Source organism: Portunus trituberculatus, chromosome 17 (genome assembly GCF_017591435.1).
Source record: "Portunus trituberculatus isolate SZX2019 chromosome 17, ASM1759143v1, whole genome shotgun sequence".
Classification (NCBI taxonomy): domain Eukaryota; kingdom Metazoa; phylum Arthropoda; class Malacostraca; order Decapoda; family Portunidae; genus Portunus; species Portunus trituberculatus.
In genome coordinates, this window is record NC_059271.1 from 26,807,525 (window position 1) to 26,825,073 (window position 17,549).

General features: G+C 41.0%; 1 protein-coding gene across 5 annotated transcripts in view; it reads left to right on the forward strand.

Moving 5' to 3' along the window:
• LOC123504992 (trichohyalin-like) overlaps window positions 1-17,549 on the forward strand; it is a 335,118-nt gene that overhangs the window by 158,613 nt on the left and 158,956 nt on the right. For all 5 annotated transcript variants that reach the window (XM_045255983.1, XM_045255984.1, XM_045255986.1 and 2 more), the window contains one exon: window positions 16,554-16,657. In XM_045255983.1, the coding sequence (XP_045111918.1) occupies window positions 16,554-16,657 (104 nt within the window). The remainder of the gene's footprint in view (window positions 1-16,553; window positions 16,658-17,549) is intronic.

Below are 17,549 nucleotides of genomic sequence, written 5' to 3' on the forward strand. Positions count from 1 at the left end.
ACACACACACACACACACACACGTGGGGAGGAGGGAGGAGATGAGGAAGGATGGGGTTGGAATATCAAGGTCAAATCACTAATCTTTCTCTTGGCTACATTCCTTACAATATTGTAATGGTTACTTACATTTCATGTGATTCTACAAATGAAAGAAAGCCAGTCCGAGCTTAATAGCACAATTCACCTCGAATTAGTGACAAAAGTGTCCCAGGGTTAGTCCAACAACAGCGCAGTGACTCTGTGCCCTATCACTCAATTATTTCTCCTGCACGTGGTGTGTTTCACCATCTATTGTTTTCTACATCACAACATTCTTCCTGATTCTTGCATCAAATTTTTGTAAATTTACTCACAGTGACATTGTGGTGTTTCACGTGAAGATTACGACTGTATTTATGGAAGTTTGAGTTAAATAATGAGATGCTGTCGAATTACTCCTTTCCCACTGGCTTCTGATCAGCATCTGCCTTGGATTCTGTCAGCCAATCACCCGTCAACTTCAACCAGTCACCATCCACTGTGCCGCTATGCCGTTACTCTCACTGCCATACGGTTTACGTAAGATAAAGTTATTCCACTAGTACAGCTGCTAATCTCACTGTTCAGTAAAGGCCAGTGTAGGGAAGGAGAGGCTGGGCGAGGCTGGCTATTAATCACAAGATGTTGCAAACGGGAACGGGTTTGACAAAGTCTTAATTACAACAGTTGGTTCAAGTCCACAACTTAGAGAGAGAGAGAGAGAGAGAGAGAGAGAGAGAGAGAGAGAGAGAGAGAGAGAGAGAGAGAGAGAGAGAGAGAGAGAGAGAGAGAGAGAGAGAGAGAGAGAGAGAGAGAGAGAGAGAGAGAGAGAGAGAGCAAGACAATACATACAAAAAAAAAATTTCTCTGTGTTTCCTTCCCTTTTCCCTTGCAATCTGTCCCCTGTAACGAAGCAGCGCGAGGCGGGTGGAGAGAGCGGCAGGGATGGTAAAAAAAAGTAGTTGGCTGGTTGTAAAATGTTTGGTAAAATACTAAACCGTTTTCAGTTTTATTTATTTATTTTTTTTTCGCCCGTTGGAATATTCTATTTTATTTCATTTGATTTTTTTCAGGGTGAGACCTTTCTTCCTCTGTTTGTTGGTTTTCTATCTGTCTGTTCGTTTTTCTGTACGATTGTTGCTTGTTTTCTAGCTGTTGTCTCTTCGCCTGTAGTCTGTATGTTGGTACGATATCTCTCTCTCTCTCTCTCTCTCTCTCTCTCTCTCTCTCTCTCTCTCTCTCTCTCTCTCTCTCTCTCTCTCTCTCTCTCTCTCTCTCTCTCTCTCTCTCTCTCTCTCTCAACGATTATTATTGTTATCATCATTATTGCTGTTGTTGTTGTTTTTGTTTTTGTTGTTGTTGTTATTGTTTTTTGTTACTCCTGCCTCGTTTATCTTGATTATCCCACGCACCTTTAGCTTTGGACAGAGACGCTGGTGGCGATGGGGGACAATCTGTACTGACGAGGGGTACATATTTTAAGAGTGGTGCCTCTTGAAGTGTTATATCTGCCCGCTACGCGTTACCAGTTTCTTTAGTACTTCGGAGTATGTTCAATCCTTCCGTACCGCCATTGAGAGGAGTTCGAACTCTCATTGAAAAAGAAAAGCATCCTTCAGGATTCTAAGTTTTCCCAGTGAAAAGTACAGTTAAGTCAGGTGAGATGAAAGGTGTGTGTAGCGTGGTGTGTCTGGCTGTCCTGTTTCGCTCAACTGAACCACTTTTGTTTGAAGTTCACGGAGTAAAGGCGGCGTTACACAAGCATTTTTCCATCAACTTTTGCCGTCAACTTTCTGAAGACTGTCAACTTTTGTGGACGTTCGTCGTCAAACAGAAACTCGATTTCGCCTCTGTGGCGTTTGTCGTCGATAAATAAACATGGCTGCCCCTTCACCCCCAGCAAGCCGATGCTATTTTGCCGTTGCTATTTTTGGCCTCTAATGCTCTCTGTGAGAAACTCTTCAGACAGCTTTGTCCACTGATAAACAACAAAGCAGCTCATCTTGGCCAGTTGCTGCTTGGAAGTTCTGCCTTAGAGCGTCGCGGTCCCCGAGGAATGTAAACAAACTGAACCACTTTTCACTGCAAGGCTCGAACAGAAAATAAATAAATAAATGAATAAAATAAATAAATAAATAAATATATATATATATATATATATATATATATATATATATATATATATATATATATATATATATATATATATATATATATATATATATATATATATATATATATATATATATATATATATATATATATATATATATATATATATATATATATATATATATATATATATATTCATTAACTTATTAAGTTAGAATAATAGCATCATTATAATAGAAAAAAAAATTTGATTAGAACCTATAGCTCTTAATTTTACTAAAAATTAACGCTAAAGGAAATCGGTGCGTTTCGTCTGACTCATGACGACGGAAACAGTCGATGGAACAGTAAAAAAAAAACATGGAAATTTTCTACAACGACGGAAAGAAATGTTAGTATGGCGCCGCCTTAAGGAGTAAGCCAAACACGAGCAAGTTGGCGACGACTACAATAAGACACAGACATTGCTGACTCTGGTTCCTGGTATTTGATTAAGAGGCGTGGAGAAACCTGATGCACAATAGTAGGGAATAGATGTTTTAAGATTGCAGGGATTTCCATGGTGACCTGCAACCTGAGTAAAGTATTTAAGTAATTAATGGCGACTTTGGTAATTCAGGTGATCCATTAGGATACCCACAGTTTACTCATCCATTCAGTGCCAATTAATGTTTGAGGTCTTTAGTGAGATGGTGATGAATGCAAGTGCCGCTGTCTCTCTCGCAGGACATGCATAACACTGAGGAATGGAAGGTCAAGGACATGGAGATGAGAAGACTGACGTATTGCTGCATATAACTGATTTCGTTAAATGTGTGTGTGTGTGTGTGTTTCACTGTTTGATCTGCTGCAGTCTCTGACAAGACAGCCAGACGTTACCTTACGGAACGAGCTCAGAGCTCATTATTTCCGATCTTCGGATAGGCCTGAGACCAGGCACACACCACACACCGGGACAACAAGGTCACAACTCCTCGATTTACATCCCGTACCTACTCACTGCTAGGTGAACAGGGGCTACACGTGAAAGGAGACACACCCAAATATCTCCACCTGGCCGGGGAATCGAACCCCGATCCTCTGGCTTGTGAAGCCAGCGCTCTAACCACTGAGCTACCGGGCGTGTGTGTGTGTGTGTGTGTGTGTGTGTGTGTGTGTGTGTGTGTGTGTGTGTGTGTGTGTGTGATTAGCACAATGCAGTCATGGTGCAGGAAGGCCTTGTCAAAGCAGGGGAGTACAAGGGAGGCAGAGCTATATCGGCATGCCTCCACCGTGTGTCCCCACAGGCGGTACTGGCGCGCCGTCAGTTTACACCCATATTCTGTGCTCACAAACATTAAGAGAAACAGCGGAGTTTGGTGTGCCCTGGATTCTGTCCCCATGTGGAAGCAGTGTCCCGAGGTGTTGCAGAGGTTTGACATTGATCTGGTGACTCGATAAACACTGCCTGACACCTGGCTATCCTATAACAGTGTCTGCGCTTCACGTGTTATTGTTAATCCCTCGAGTCCCTCACACAGGACGAGTGCTCTTCCCCCCGTCCCCAACCCCTCTCTCTCTCTCTCTCTCTCTCTCTCTCTCTCTCTCTCTCTCTCTCTCTCTTTTTTTTTTTTTTTTTTATTTAAACTAGGTTACATGTGTTGTACATACCAGAGGTCTGAGACTATGGTATAGTTCAGGCCTATCTTGGCAACAAAAAGAAAATACACAATATTTACAGAAGTGAGACAAGTTGATAATTTGATAATAGTATATAATTACACACTTTCACTGCACTTATTGGTGTCACACTAGCACTTTAGCCACTCGTTCACGCCTCTTTTGTACGCCTGGAGGCATGTAGAGTGGTGTATGTTTGTGTCTTGCACCAGCCGGTTCCACATGCGGCTGTAACGAGGGAGGAAGGAACGGAGGTGACTCTCGGTCCTCGCAAAGGGCACAGTCACAGTGAGGTGGTGGTCTATTAGGCCGGCGGTTCGAGTGTCATGTGTGGGGATGGATGGGGTGGCAGGCGTAGTGGTGCCAGGTGTGGAGTCTGTTGCCTGAGGGCCTTGTACATGACGCACAGGCCCGCCACGTCTCGCCGCTGCTGTAGAGGTTGAAAGTTGGGCTGCTGGTCCTGGTTCCTCATTTGCACCATCCTCTGCGCTCTTGCCTGGATCCTGTCAAGCCCGGCAAGATAGGAGGGTGGGCAGGAGGACCAGGTGAGGGGAGCGTACTCCATGACGGGCCTGACCTGGGCCCTGTAGAGGGACGCTATCCCCGGACCGTCGAGCAACTTCCCAACGCGTCGGACACAGCTCAGCCTCCACGCCGCATCCCTGGCAACCCTCCTCACGTGGGTGGTGAAAGTTAGGCCTGCGTCTACTTCCACCCCCAGGATGGAGATAGACTGCTGGAAAGGCTCTCTCTCTCTCTCTCTCTCTCTCTCTCTCTCTCTCTCTCTCTCTCTCTCTCTCTCTCTCTCTCTCTCTCTCTCTCTCTCTCTCTCTCTCTCTCTCTCTCTCTCTCTCTCTCTCTCTCTCTCTCTCTCTCTCTCTCTCTCTATATATATATATATATATATATATATATATATATATATTACTTTCGAAATTATTGAAGTCATGAAAATAGAAAAGCTGTGGTATAGCAGGATATAAAGTGCTGATGATTCATTTTAATTGACTGAAAAAGACGCCCCGACAACAATACCAAATAATCAGAAACTTCATGCATGTGCATATTAGTTTTTCGAAGCATAAAGTAAAACATACAGATTAAGCTTTACAATTAATGGATAAAACACCGTGACGGCAATGAAAGGCGCGCTTGACCTCGTTAGTGGCCTGCGTGCAAGACGCAAGCCTCGCCAGGAGGGGCAGTGTCTGATTACACAGGGTGGGCATTAACGCACTCCATGTTTCCCTAAGCACCTTAAAATGACTATAGTATAATTTTCTCAGCAACCCAGAAATTTACAAACCTTTATGCTTCTCACTTGGTGTCTTTTCTTGGAGTGTTATTGGCGGTGAAGGATGGTTTTCATGTACTCAAACAAAGTCGTGTTGGTAAAGAGACAATGAAGCACTACAAAATGTATGCTTTCCACTAAACACTACTAGCCAGTAACAGGCCATAACGCTGAGTCCTGAACGTGAGGAGGAAGTGTATCGTTCGTGAACAGAGGACAGTAATCTCCGCGAGGCTGCCCATTGATCCAGCTATCTCCGCGAGGCTGCCCATTGATCCAGCTGATCGTTCGGTTCACGAGGCACGGTGGGCATGATTGATATTCACTTATTGTTCAGTAAATCCTGCGATGAGGTTGAATTTAATTATATAAGAAATTAGCATACATATTACGACATTTCAAAAACCATGAGACGCCTCACTCCCCGCCCCCAACCCCTTAAAGTGAAAGGGGTAACGCATGTAAAATGTTTTGTATATTTTTCTGGGTTATCAGCGATGAAATCAACCAGGTGAAAATTAAACATACATAATATATTTTGTATCACGATAGATGAATAAAAACCCTAAGTATTTAATATTTATGTGTCCTCCATCAAAAGAATGACGGAATGACCATATATATTTTTTGAAGTGATGTAATTCATATTTTGTTATAATTATAGACGTTGATGTAATTAAGCCAATTCGATGAGAATTCATTATTTTGTCCCGAATGTTTTAAAATGATACAATTAGTAATCTATTACATCAGAGTATTATATGTAATCACACGTTGCCTTTGTAGCTTAAGTAATCTGATGAGGTCTTTATTAATGTGTGTGTGTATGTGTGTGTGTGTGTGTGTGTGTGTGTGTGTGTGTGTGTGTGTGTGTGTGTGTGTGTGTGTGAGTGTCGGGGTGGATGGGTGGATGTGGCTATTGGTGTGGGTGGAGTGTGGGCGTTTCGGGGGATGGGAGGGTGGATATTTGGGAGAGGGGAGGGACAGGGATTGGGAAGGGTAAGATTATTTAGTTCGTGAAATGCTGAATATTGTTTTGATGACAAGTATTCAGTTGCGTGAAACAGCAATGTGTGCGTGAGCGAGCGAGCGATTGAGTGATTGAATGCGTGAGAGACTGATTGGCTGGTGCGCTGATTGACTGAATAATTCCCATGTGGCCAGGACGGAATGGTCGTGGATGAGCTGATTGTAGGGAAGCTGCGGGGACAGGAATGGGTGGGAGAGATTGACTTATCGATAGGCTAACTTATATGTAGATGAGGAGTGACAATTTAGTTATTTCCTATCTTTTATGGTGGTTGGATAGCATCTTCTATACGTTGTGAAGATAGTTAGAGCAAGACTCCCTGTTGATATACAAGAATGAGACTTTTAGAAGACTGTTAAAAAGTGCTGCCCATTTTGGTTATTGAAACGAGTTTTTTTTTATCTGCTCTGCCTATCCATAACAAGCACAATGATATGATAAGTCCATCAGTTCCTTAGATCTACCACTAGGTGAGAAATGTATGAATGAATAGAAAGATTGTTTTAGGCTGCTCAACTTACTCGGGAGTTTCCTTGCTCACGCACGTCTGAGAAAGCAATTACGTAAGCCTCGCAAACAAAACCACCACCATGACATTGTATAACTCCCAACCTTGCACGTATTAAACTTCACATGCTCACTTGCCGCGCGCCTCCCCGCAACGAACATGACCTGATCCCTTTATTGCAATTTGGGTCAGGGCCGATGCTCTCCCAATTAAGTTTCATGTTTCGGGCCAAACACCGCAGCAAACACAGCATGTAAACTTTCCGCATGCCACTGTCTTCCGGGGATTACACATCGTTACGACCCGCTCTGCTGCATAAGAATTTCAAGGAGTGTGTGCTCCAGGACGTTACTCTGAGCTGAGAATGATATTGTCAGATGCTCTCCTTATTCCTCTAATTTGATTTCGCGTAAAGGTTAACTACCTGGCTACGCACCTCCACGTTATTGCTGCCATAACGACATACTTGTGACTTAGCCCCCTGTGAACCGTCTAGTAATTTGGAACGTGCCTGTCTACAGAGCAAAATGCAAAATGGGTGTCCTGTAACCCCACATTTAGCATTTCCTTAGTTACATCTTCAAAAGTTTATTCATTCCCTTCATTTTGGTAAAGATGCAAGTGTGATGGTGTATTCTCAAGCTACCAATGACGACCTGGCAAATATCAAGTAATGGTCTTTAGTCTGAGTGGATTTTCCTTAGCGGTGTGTGTAGGCTTAATCTATTGGCACTTTCATGACTTCAGTATGTATTTGCAACCAAAGGGGAATGAAAAGTTCATAACACGCATAGAGCGACGGCTTTGAAATGTTTTTTTTTTTTTGGTTTTACATCTGTATATAGAATTGCTATGCCATCACACACACACACACACACACACACACACACACACACACACACATCCGGTCGGGGAATCGAACCCCGGTCCTCTGGCGCTGGCTTCACAAGCCAGAGGACCGGGGTTCGATTCCCCGACCGGGTGGAGATATTTGGGTGTCTCCTTTCACGTGTAGCCCCTGTTCACCTAGCAGTGAGTAGGTACGGGATGTAAATCGAGGAGTTGTGACCTTGTTGTCCCGGTGTGTGGTGTGTGCCTGGTCTCAGACCTATCCCAAGATCGGAAATAATGAGCTCTGAGCTCGTTCCGTAGGGTAACGTCTGGCTGTCTCGTCAGAGACTGCAGCAGGTCAAACAGTGAAAAAAAAAAAAATTACACACACACACACACATAAACTACGGCTAATTTCACAACCTGTCAACATTATATCATACAAAGATGATACTACATGAACATATGCTGTTTTAAAATCCAAAGATTTGTGGGTCGTAAAATTTTTTATCGTCATCAGTGAGGAACGCAATGTAACGTTGCTGCTGCTGCTGCTGCTGGTGCTGCTTTTTTTTTTTATATACAAGAGGGAAGCTCGCCAAGGGCAACAAGATATTGAAAAAAAAGCTCCACTTGAACTACAAGTTCCCTAAAAGATAAGTGAGGAGTTAGCCAGAAAACGGACAAATGTCTTGAAACCTCCCTCTTAAAAAAGTCAAGTCGTAGGAAGATGGAAATATAGAAGCTGATAGAAGTTCCAGAGTTTACCAGAGAAAATTATGAATGATTGAGAGTACTGGTTAACTCTTGCGTTAGTGAGTTGGACAGAATAGGGATGAGAGGAAGAAGAAAGCCTTGTGCAGCGAGACCGCAGGAGGGGAGTCATGCAGTTAGCAAGATCAGTATAGCAGTTAGCATGAAAATAGCGATAAAAGATAGAAAGAGATGCAACATTTCGGCGATGAGAAAGAGGCTGAAAACAGTCAGTCAGAAGATGGGAGTTGATGAGACGAAAAGTTTTTGATACCATCCTAATAAAACTGTGTGAGTGGAAGCCCCCCAAAACATGCGAAGAGTACTCCATACAAGGAGGATAAGGCCCTTATATAGAGTTAACAGTTGGAGGGGCGAGGAAAACTGGCAGAGACAGAACGCCTAACTTTCGCTGCAGCTAATGCTATTACTGTATTACCATTAGTATTTGCACTTCCAACACCACCACTGCAGCCACCACCACCGTCACTATTACTACTACTACTACTACTACTACTACTACTACTACTACTACTACTACTACTACTACTACCACCACCTTTACTATTACCACCACCATTACTACTACTACTACTACTACTACTACTACTACTACTACTACTACTACTACTACTACTACTACTACTATTTCCATCATTACCACCATCACTACTACTAAATGATTATAAATATTTAGGGGTGAAAATTGATAAAATAACTGGTGATGTAAACACAAAAAAGGTGTATGGCAAATGTATGCAGAGAATTCACTTTCTGAGAATTTTAAGAAATCTAAAAGTTGAAAATACTATTCTTGCTATGTTCTGTAAGTCTGTTATTGAGTCAACTCTATGTTTTGGTTTAACAACGCTGTATGGGTGCTTAACTGTAAAAAACAAGAAGAAACTCAAAAAGGTTGTGAGAATTGCTGGTAAATTGGGTGTAAAGGTAACAACACTAGATGACCTATATTCTAGAAATGTATTGTGTACAACTAGGAAAATAATGAACGACAATACCCATCCTCTCAATGATAACTACGTGTTCTTAAGATCTGGAAAAAGATTGGGTTTGCCTTCACAGAAAACATCTAGATATAGAAATTGATTTGTACCAGTTAGCATTAAATTGTATCATTCTGTCCATGCTAAAAGGTAAAGTTATTGCTTCCATTGTGATTTCGATTCTGATGCATGATGAATTTACAGCATGGTGGTTTTAAAATAGTGTAGTGTATATAGTTTTAGTCTTGGACCTTACCTTGTCACAGATATTTTATTGTGTGTTGTACTGTATGTATTGTGTAACTGTAACTTTGAATGATCTGGATCCACAAAGAGTTTCAATTCGTATGTATCATTACAAATTGACTAAATAAAGTATTTATTATTATTATTATTATTATTATTATTATTATTATTATTATTATTATTATTATTATTATTATTATTATTATTATTATTATTATTATTATTATTATTATTACTACTACTACTACTACTACTACTACTACTACTACTACTACTACTACTACTACTACTACTACTACTACTACTACAATCATCATCACCACCATTACTACTGCTGTTACTACTGCTGCTGCTGCTATTTCATGGTGAGGATATTGAGAATCTGGTAGGGACTTACAGTCTAAACAGAAATGTCTCCAACACTCACGGCAATTACGCGGTGTCCTGCTCCATCCACCTCCTGAAAGTAATGCTCTTGATTGTGTCCACGTTTTCTTTTCATTTTACCATTATTATTATTATTATTATTATTATTATTATTATTATTATTATTATTATTATTATTATTATTACCACCATCATCATTATTGCTATTATTATTTTTATTATTATTTTTGTTATTATTATTATTATCATTAATATTATTATTATTATTATTATTATTATTATTATTATTATTATTATTATTATTATTATTACTATTATTATTATTATTATTATCATTATTATTATTACTATTATTATTCATAGTAGTAGAAGAAGTAGTAGTAGTAGTATCAGCAACAACAGCAGTAGTGGTTGTTGTAGTAGTAGAAGTAGCAGTAGTAGTAGTAGTAGTAGTAGTAGTAGTAGTAGTAGTAGTAGTAGTAGTAGTAGTAGTAGTAGTATCATCATCATCATCTCATCAGTACAAGTAATCGTATGTAATAAAAAAAAAATGCTCCCAGACCACATCTCTTATAAAACCGAAATTGTAACACGTAAATTTAACACGGAGCTTTAATTTCTTATTGATGTTCTGCACAGATATCAAAACAAGATGAAAGAAGCAAAAGATACATAAGAGTACATCCTATGAAGATTTACTTACTCCTCAAATATAGAATCATAAAACTACAGAATATTATTAAGGTCTGGCATAGCTCTTCCCTTTGACAAATATCTGGTCTTCAAATCAACCGCATTCAAGAAAAACTTATTAACTGTTACCACACACCATGCGTTCTCCAAGTAACCCTCTACTACCATAACCTAATACTATCGTGTCAGAAGTAATCTCACTCGACGTAGTGCAATATGAATAATCACATCAGGTTTCGGAAGTGTGTTACCCTTAAATCAAGTATTGTACTTAAATTATGTAACCTTGTTATTTAGATATTAATTCAATGTTCGCCAGACGTTCACTTGTAAGATGAGTAGAGGAGAGGTGAGGAGAGGATGTAATTTATCTTTATATTATGTGCCTGATCATTAATTTTACGGAGAGAGAGAGAGAGAGAGAGAGAGAGAGAGAGAGAGAGAGAGAGAGAGAGAGAGAGAGAGAGAGAGAGAGAGAGAATGAGTGGGGGGGAGGGAGTTTATGATGGTTATTCTTCATCGTTTACATAAATATTGACGACTTCTCGGCTGCCGTATCGCGGATATGCACACACACACACACACACACACACACACACACACACACACACACACACACACACACACACACACACACACACACACACACCGTGGATACAAAGTTACCCGAAATAAAAATCAAATAACTTTTCCCATTTTCCACTTACAAAACACACCATCAGTGAATTATCAAAGCAGAAAAAAAAGTTAACTCTACATTATATATCGTTTTGTGTACACTTTTTTTGAATACATATTTTTTTTCTGGCACCACTGATCATAGCGGCAAATTTCCAGTCATTGCAGCCATTATAGAAGAAGCAAATGTCTCGCGTCAACTATTGTTAGGAGTTCCTACGCATGGATTGCGCAACAGTGCCCTCAGTTGAAGTAGTGAGCACTACAATCAAGCTAATGCGTAAAATGGTATCAGCTGATCGTAATTACAGAGCTTAAGTGGATCTGGATTGTTCGGCCTCGGCGTTGGTAAATATAATATGTTGAGAGAGAGAGAGAGAGAGAGAGAGAGAGAGAGAGAGAGAGAGAGAGAGAGAGAGAGAGAGAGAGAGAGAGAGAGAGAGAGAGAGAGAGAGAGAGAGAGAGAGAGAGAGAGAGAGAGAGAGAGAGAGAGAGAGAGTGTGTGTGTGTGTGTGTGTGTGTGTGTGTGTGTGTGTGTGTGTGTGTGTGTGTGTGTGTGTGTGTGTGTGTGTGTGTGTGTGTGTCAGGCAAGGTATGGGATGGTCGTCACACAATGGAAAATTTCAATGGATTCCTGAACAGCGGAGTAATGTTTTAATAATCAGTGAACGGAGTGGAACTGAAAGGTGTGTGCGCCTAACTGATTGCCTAATTCACTGACTGACTGGTTGATTATCTGATTGATAGCGTGACTGAATGAATGAGTTTTACCTGGCTTCGAAATGGGAGTGTTATGTATACATGCATGGAGGCAGGAAGAAGGGGAGGAAGAGGGAGGGAGAGGAGCTTTGTGGATGTGTAAACTGAGGTATGTGATCAGTTCGTCTCCTTTAAACGTAATAGAAAGCAAGATAATGTATTAAAAAGAATGATGTATTGAAGATGTAAACTCGCAATCAAAGCAGTGGAGTAGAAACAGTTGAAGATAATATGATAAAAACAGTTGAAGATAATATGATGTTTCCTCTGATCGATTTTTCATTGATAACACGTTTGCACAACAGACGCTACGGACACATTTTCTGGTTGGCTGGTTGGCCGGGAAAGTGTATGATTAATTTATCACTTTTGCTTTTTACTCAGTGATCATAAAATTAACGAGGAATTGTTTTGCTTCAGGTGGCTGCTTAACAAGATCATTATGTTTACCATGAGTGTGGAAATGGTTTTATGATAAAGTACATAATTATAAGATTATATTTTTTTACTACATAGTTAAAAAAAAAATCTCACATACGGGCAACGAGTGACAACAAACTTCTTTTTCACAGTGTGCTTAGTTCGAAAATGGTCCTGTTCAGTTTCATTGCAAGGAGAAACACTATCGTTAACACTGTCCACCGCTTCTGCTTCTCTGGTGTCGAACATATAAACACATTGTTCTGCAGCCCGCACACCTCTGGCGCGCACACCAGCAAGGAATTGATGGCGGAAGCTGTTAGGTGTAGCTCAGTGAGGTGTGGTCAGCTGGGCCCGTATTCTGAAACGCTTTGCTCTATCACCACGACTATGTTTTAAGAGGAAACAGAAATGATTAACGGATTCTTAAGAGTGTTTTATTTTTTCTTGATAGTATATCAATCTTGTTAACCTATCTTTAGAGGCGTAAGAGCATCCTTTTGAGATATGGTAGAGATACGGCGGAGTGTTTCAGAATATACTCACTGGTGTTCCTACTCGTATGCATGACCGACTAACATGTTGTTCACTTGGCTACACACCTGCCTTAACGATACGGAAGAGCGGAGCCTTACTGCTGCAGGCCATCTAGCAGACTGAGAAACACCTGCCAGCGTGTGAAGTGGACGACGAACAAATCAAATTGTATAACGTGTCCTATATTGGCATACATAACGTAAATTTGTGGACACATATTCACAGGTTTACCTTGAACTCAATTCCAGGTGTGGGCTTGATGGTGTATTCACGAGGATTACTTACCGCCACGCATGGCCACGCACAAATAATTCTTTCCTGTAACCAGTATTCTGATCGGCCTTGAGGATCAGTGGGTATGAACCTGCATCAAAGTAAACATGAAAGTCTATACAGAATACAATAATGGTATTAATATTCATTGAAGTCGAACATTCTGAAGATATTCTCCTCTTCCACCGGAGACAGATTCACAGCTATAGCGACAATCATTTTCACCACCTGTCAAGACACTGTTTATTATTGTAGCAATATGTAAACACAATATTTATTGCCTACATTCTTAGTATTAACAAAGAAATAGATAAAGGAAAGATTAATAAACTTCTATAACCAACACCTCCATCACAAATACTACTGCAACTACTACCACTACTACTACCAGTACTACTACTACTACTACTACTACTACTACTACTACTACTACTACTACTACTACTACTACTACTACCACTACTACTACTACTACTACTACTACTACTACTACTACTACTACTACTACTACTACTACTACTACTACTACAACAACAACAGCAACTACAGCTACAACTACTACTAGTACTACTACTATCATTACCATTCTTACTTTTACTAAACCCATCTTTTAACAAATCTATCATTGAAAAAGACCAGAGAAAAATAAAGAGAGGAAAAAAAAAAAAACATATCCAAAAAAATAAAGAAAAAGTTAGATACATTAAGAACCAAATTACTTTCTCTCTCATTGGGGTTTTTATCCTGACAACTTTTACGATATCCTCTCGTCGCACACTTACACTTATTCCCGCTTCAATAACCTTCAACAAACACAGGTAAGCGGGGATAAACGTTTGATGCATCTGCGGCAAGTGATTCCTCCTGATTGAAGTAATGTAGAGTCTTGTTTTAATTATGACGCTATTGATTCAGACTCCCCACTTCAAAGACGGAAAGCTATGCAGCATGACAAGCTGAGCTCACATGATTACGCTGCTTAAGTGCATCAGTTTGTGAAATGTTGAAACTCACTGCAATTAAGTGTATCAGTTGCAGCGAATGAAAAAATGAATGCAATGAAATTATCCGTGTGTGTGTGTGTGTGTGTGTGTGTGTGTGTGTGTGTGTGTGTGTGTGTGTGTGTGTGTGTGTGTGTGTGTGTGTGTGTGTGTGTGTGTTGCGTGACTGAGTTATTGACTTGTTGATGGACTGAATAACTACTGTCCGTTGGTGTGAAAAATTGTCACTGTCACAGAAGGAAGTAATAAAGGGCGGGGAGGCATGGGGCATCAACCAAAGTAAAGAAATAGGATAAGACCCTGAAAGATAAGAAAAAAAAAAATACTCAAAGATATTAATGATAGAGGGAATATGGTTGTTTTTATAATGGAGAAGGTAAACAAGAAACTGACCATGTAACGCTTTGAATAAAGAAAATAAATCAAGAATCAGCTCGCTCTTTAATTTACGACTGCTTTATACTCCTTTCAGATCTTTCAGTCAGCCATTCATCGTTCATTACTAGCAGTGTGAAAGAACTGTTTATTTCAATGACCATATAGCGTGAAACGTATCGTATCTTCAGAAAAAAGAAAAAGAAAAGGTATTTGTGCAAAGCCAAAACTCAAGTGATATGGTATGAACGCCTAGGACACACACAACAACCACGACTTAAATTGCAGTCATAGTCTTGCTTTCCTCCTTTTTATGTAAGACGTGAAAACCAGCAAAGGGCAACAGAAGCGATAAAGGGAAAAGGCCCCTCCGTGAGATGCCAGTCCCCGAAAAGGATCAAGAGAGTTAATCAAAGGAATGGGATAAATGACTTGAAACCTCCATCTTTTTTTTTTTTTTTTATTTATACCAAATGGGCTTTTCACGGGAATTTATTTTTGAGGTACCTCATATCTCAAAGCCCACCCGGTAGGAAACCATTGCCCCGAGTGAGGAAGCCCAACCTACACTCGGACCGTGGACAGGATTCGAACCTGTGCGCTTGGAGACCCCTTGGACCCCAAAGCACGCATGTTTCCACTGTACCACGGCCGGCATTGAGTTCAAGTCATAGATAGTTAGAAATCAAACACAACTAAACTCACGGGAAGCAGTGATAACCTAGACTGTAGAAACTTGAGGATGTAAGACCTTTATTTACTAGAGGTAAAAAAAAACAACAACAACCGCATAATAAACACATAAATAAAATGCAAAACGACGATGCAACCTCCATGCAAAACTCTCTCCTCCTTGCTCAGTTACCAAAACGCCTCTGTTTCGTATTCCATCTTGCGCTCGGCTACCACCAAGAATCAATTTACCTTTGAAGTGATAAATATTCATGCCTTTCCTCTTCTTTCCCCTGTGTGGTGCGTGTTCTCTCCACAAGCCTTTGGGAAAACTGACTAAGGGCTTTGAGGAGGTTGGCGAGCGTCCTGGCCGGGGAGGAGGAAAGCTAGTCGGATTCGTGTTTTGGTCTTGTTTTGTTCATGCACTGACTTCTTGTTATTTATTTTTTAGCTTGTTTCTTTTTGGTGTGTGTGTGTGTGTGTGTGTGTGTGTGTGTGTGTGTGTGTGTGTGTGTGTGTGAGAGAGAGAGAGAGAGAGAGAGAGAGAGAGAGAGAGAGAGAGAGAGAGCAAACATCCAATCCGTTATCCGATCTGAACTCTCCCTCCGTTATCTTTTGTTCTGGCAGTCGACGAAAACAACAGATCCTTCATAAAAAGAACCAGCGGCACTAATAATCCCTCCCTCCTTTCATCGCAGAACAATGAATACCAAACCTAAATCAAAGAAACGAACAAAATAATTAGGGCTAACGAAAATAAAATCGCATAATCATAGTACGAGAGAAAAAAAAGCGAAAAAAAAAAAGTTAAGCGAACCCAATTATCTGGCATTAAATCAGACACTGGGTTGTTCGTTCCATTTTGATTCCAGACCACAGGTTTTGTGCACACGTGTGAGCTGACCAATTAGCGTATGGTTGAGTGATTAGTCTTAATAAGCTGCCTTTACCGCCCCCGTTGGCTGCGTGTCGGTCAAAAGTGACGAGAGAGAGAGAGAGAGAGAGAGAGAGAGAGAGAGAGAGAGAGAGAGAGAGAGAGAGAGAGAGAGAGAGAGAGAGAGACCTTGGCTCTGACTTTAACACAACGTTATTAACAAAATATACTTCATTACAGTGTTAAATTTGTTTCTTCACATTTATGAACCTTGCGAAGTGTGTGTGTGTGTGTGTGTGTGTGTGTGTGTGTGTGTGTGTGTGTGTGTGTGTGTGTGTGTGTGTGTGTGTGTGTGTGTGTGTGTGTGTGTGTGTGTGTGTGTGTGTGTGTGTTTGGAAGATATTTATAAGACTTATGTCCCCCTCAGAGTCACCACGACTTCATCATGAGAGAGAGGGATGCGCAGGAGGCCATGGAGAGGGAGAAGCTGGAGCTGGAGTGGCAGACGAGACTGGCTGAGATCGAGAACAGGTGAGCAGGAGGAGAAGCAGGCAGAGAGTAAGGAGGTTATGGTGGTGGTGATGGTGCTAGTAGTGGTGGTGATGATGATGGTGTAGGTAAAAGGAAGGAGGATAAAAAAAATATATATATATGGTGGTGATGATAGTGGTGGAGGTACAAAAGGAGGAAGAAAAAAATGAGGGATGGAGGAGAAAAGAAAGGCAAAGAGCAACATGAGCGAGACGAGACAGTGGCAGGAGTTTCATCGAGAGAGAGAGAGAGAGAGAGAGAGAGAGAGAGAGAGAGAGAGAGAGAGAGAGAGAGAGACAGACAGACAGACAGACAGACAGACAGACAGACAGACAGACAGACAGACAGACAGACAGACAGACAGACAGACAGACAGACAGACAGACAGACAGACAGACAGACAGACAGACAGACAGACAGACAGACAGACAGACAGACAGAGAGAGAGAGAGAGAAGACCAACCCTCGCTCTCAGATCCGTGGGAGGGACGTATCCTGTGAACTCGTGAATCTTTGAGGGGAGGCGTTCGCGAGGTGGGGAAGGTGCGGTGACAGACAGCCAGACAGACAAACAAAGGGAAGGAGAAAGAATAGAATATGAAACTGGAGAGGTCAAGGATAAACTCGAAGAATGAAAGAGGTCAAGAAGCAGACGGTCTAGGGAGGCAAGGAAACTAGGAGTAAAAAGGAGAGAGAAAGGGAAAGAAAGGAAGTTGATGATAGCGGAGATATAAAAAAAGATATGAGGAAAAGTGTGTAAGAGAGAGAGAGAGAGAGAGAGAGAGAGAGAGAGAGAGAGAGAGAGAGAGAGAGAGAGAGAGAGAGAGAGAGAGAGAGAGAGAGAGAGAGAGAGAGAGAGATACATATACATTGTTTCACTGATTTCTCACAC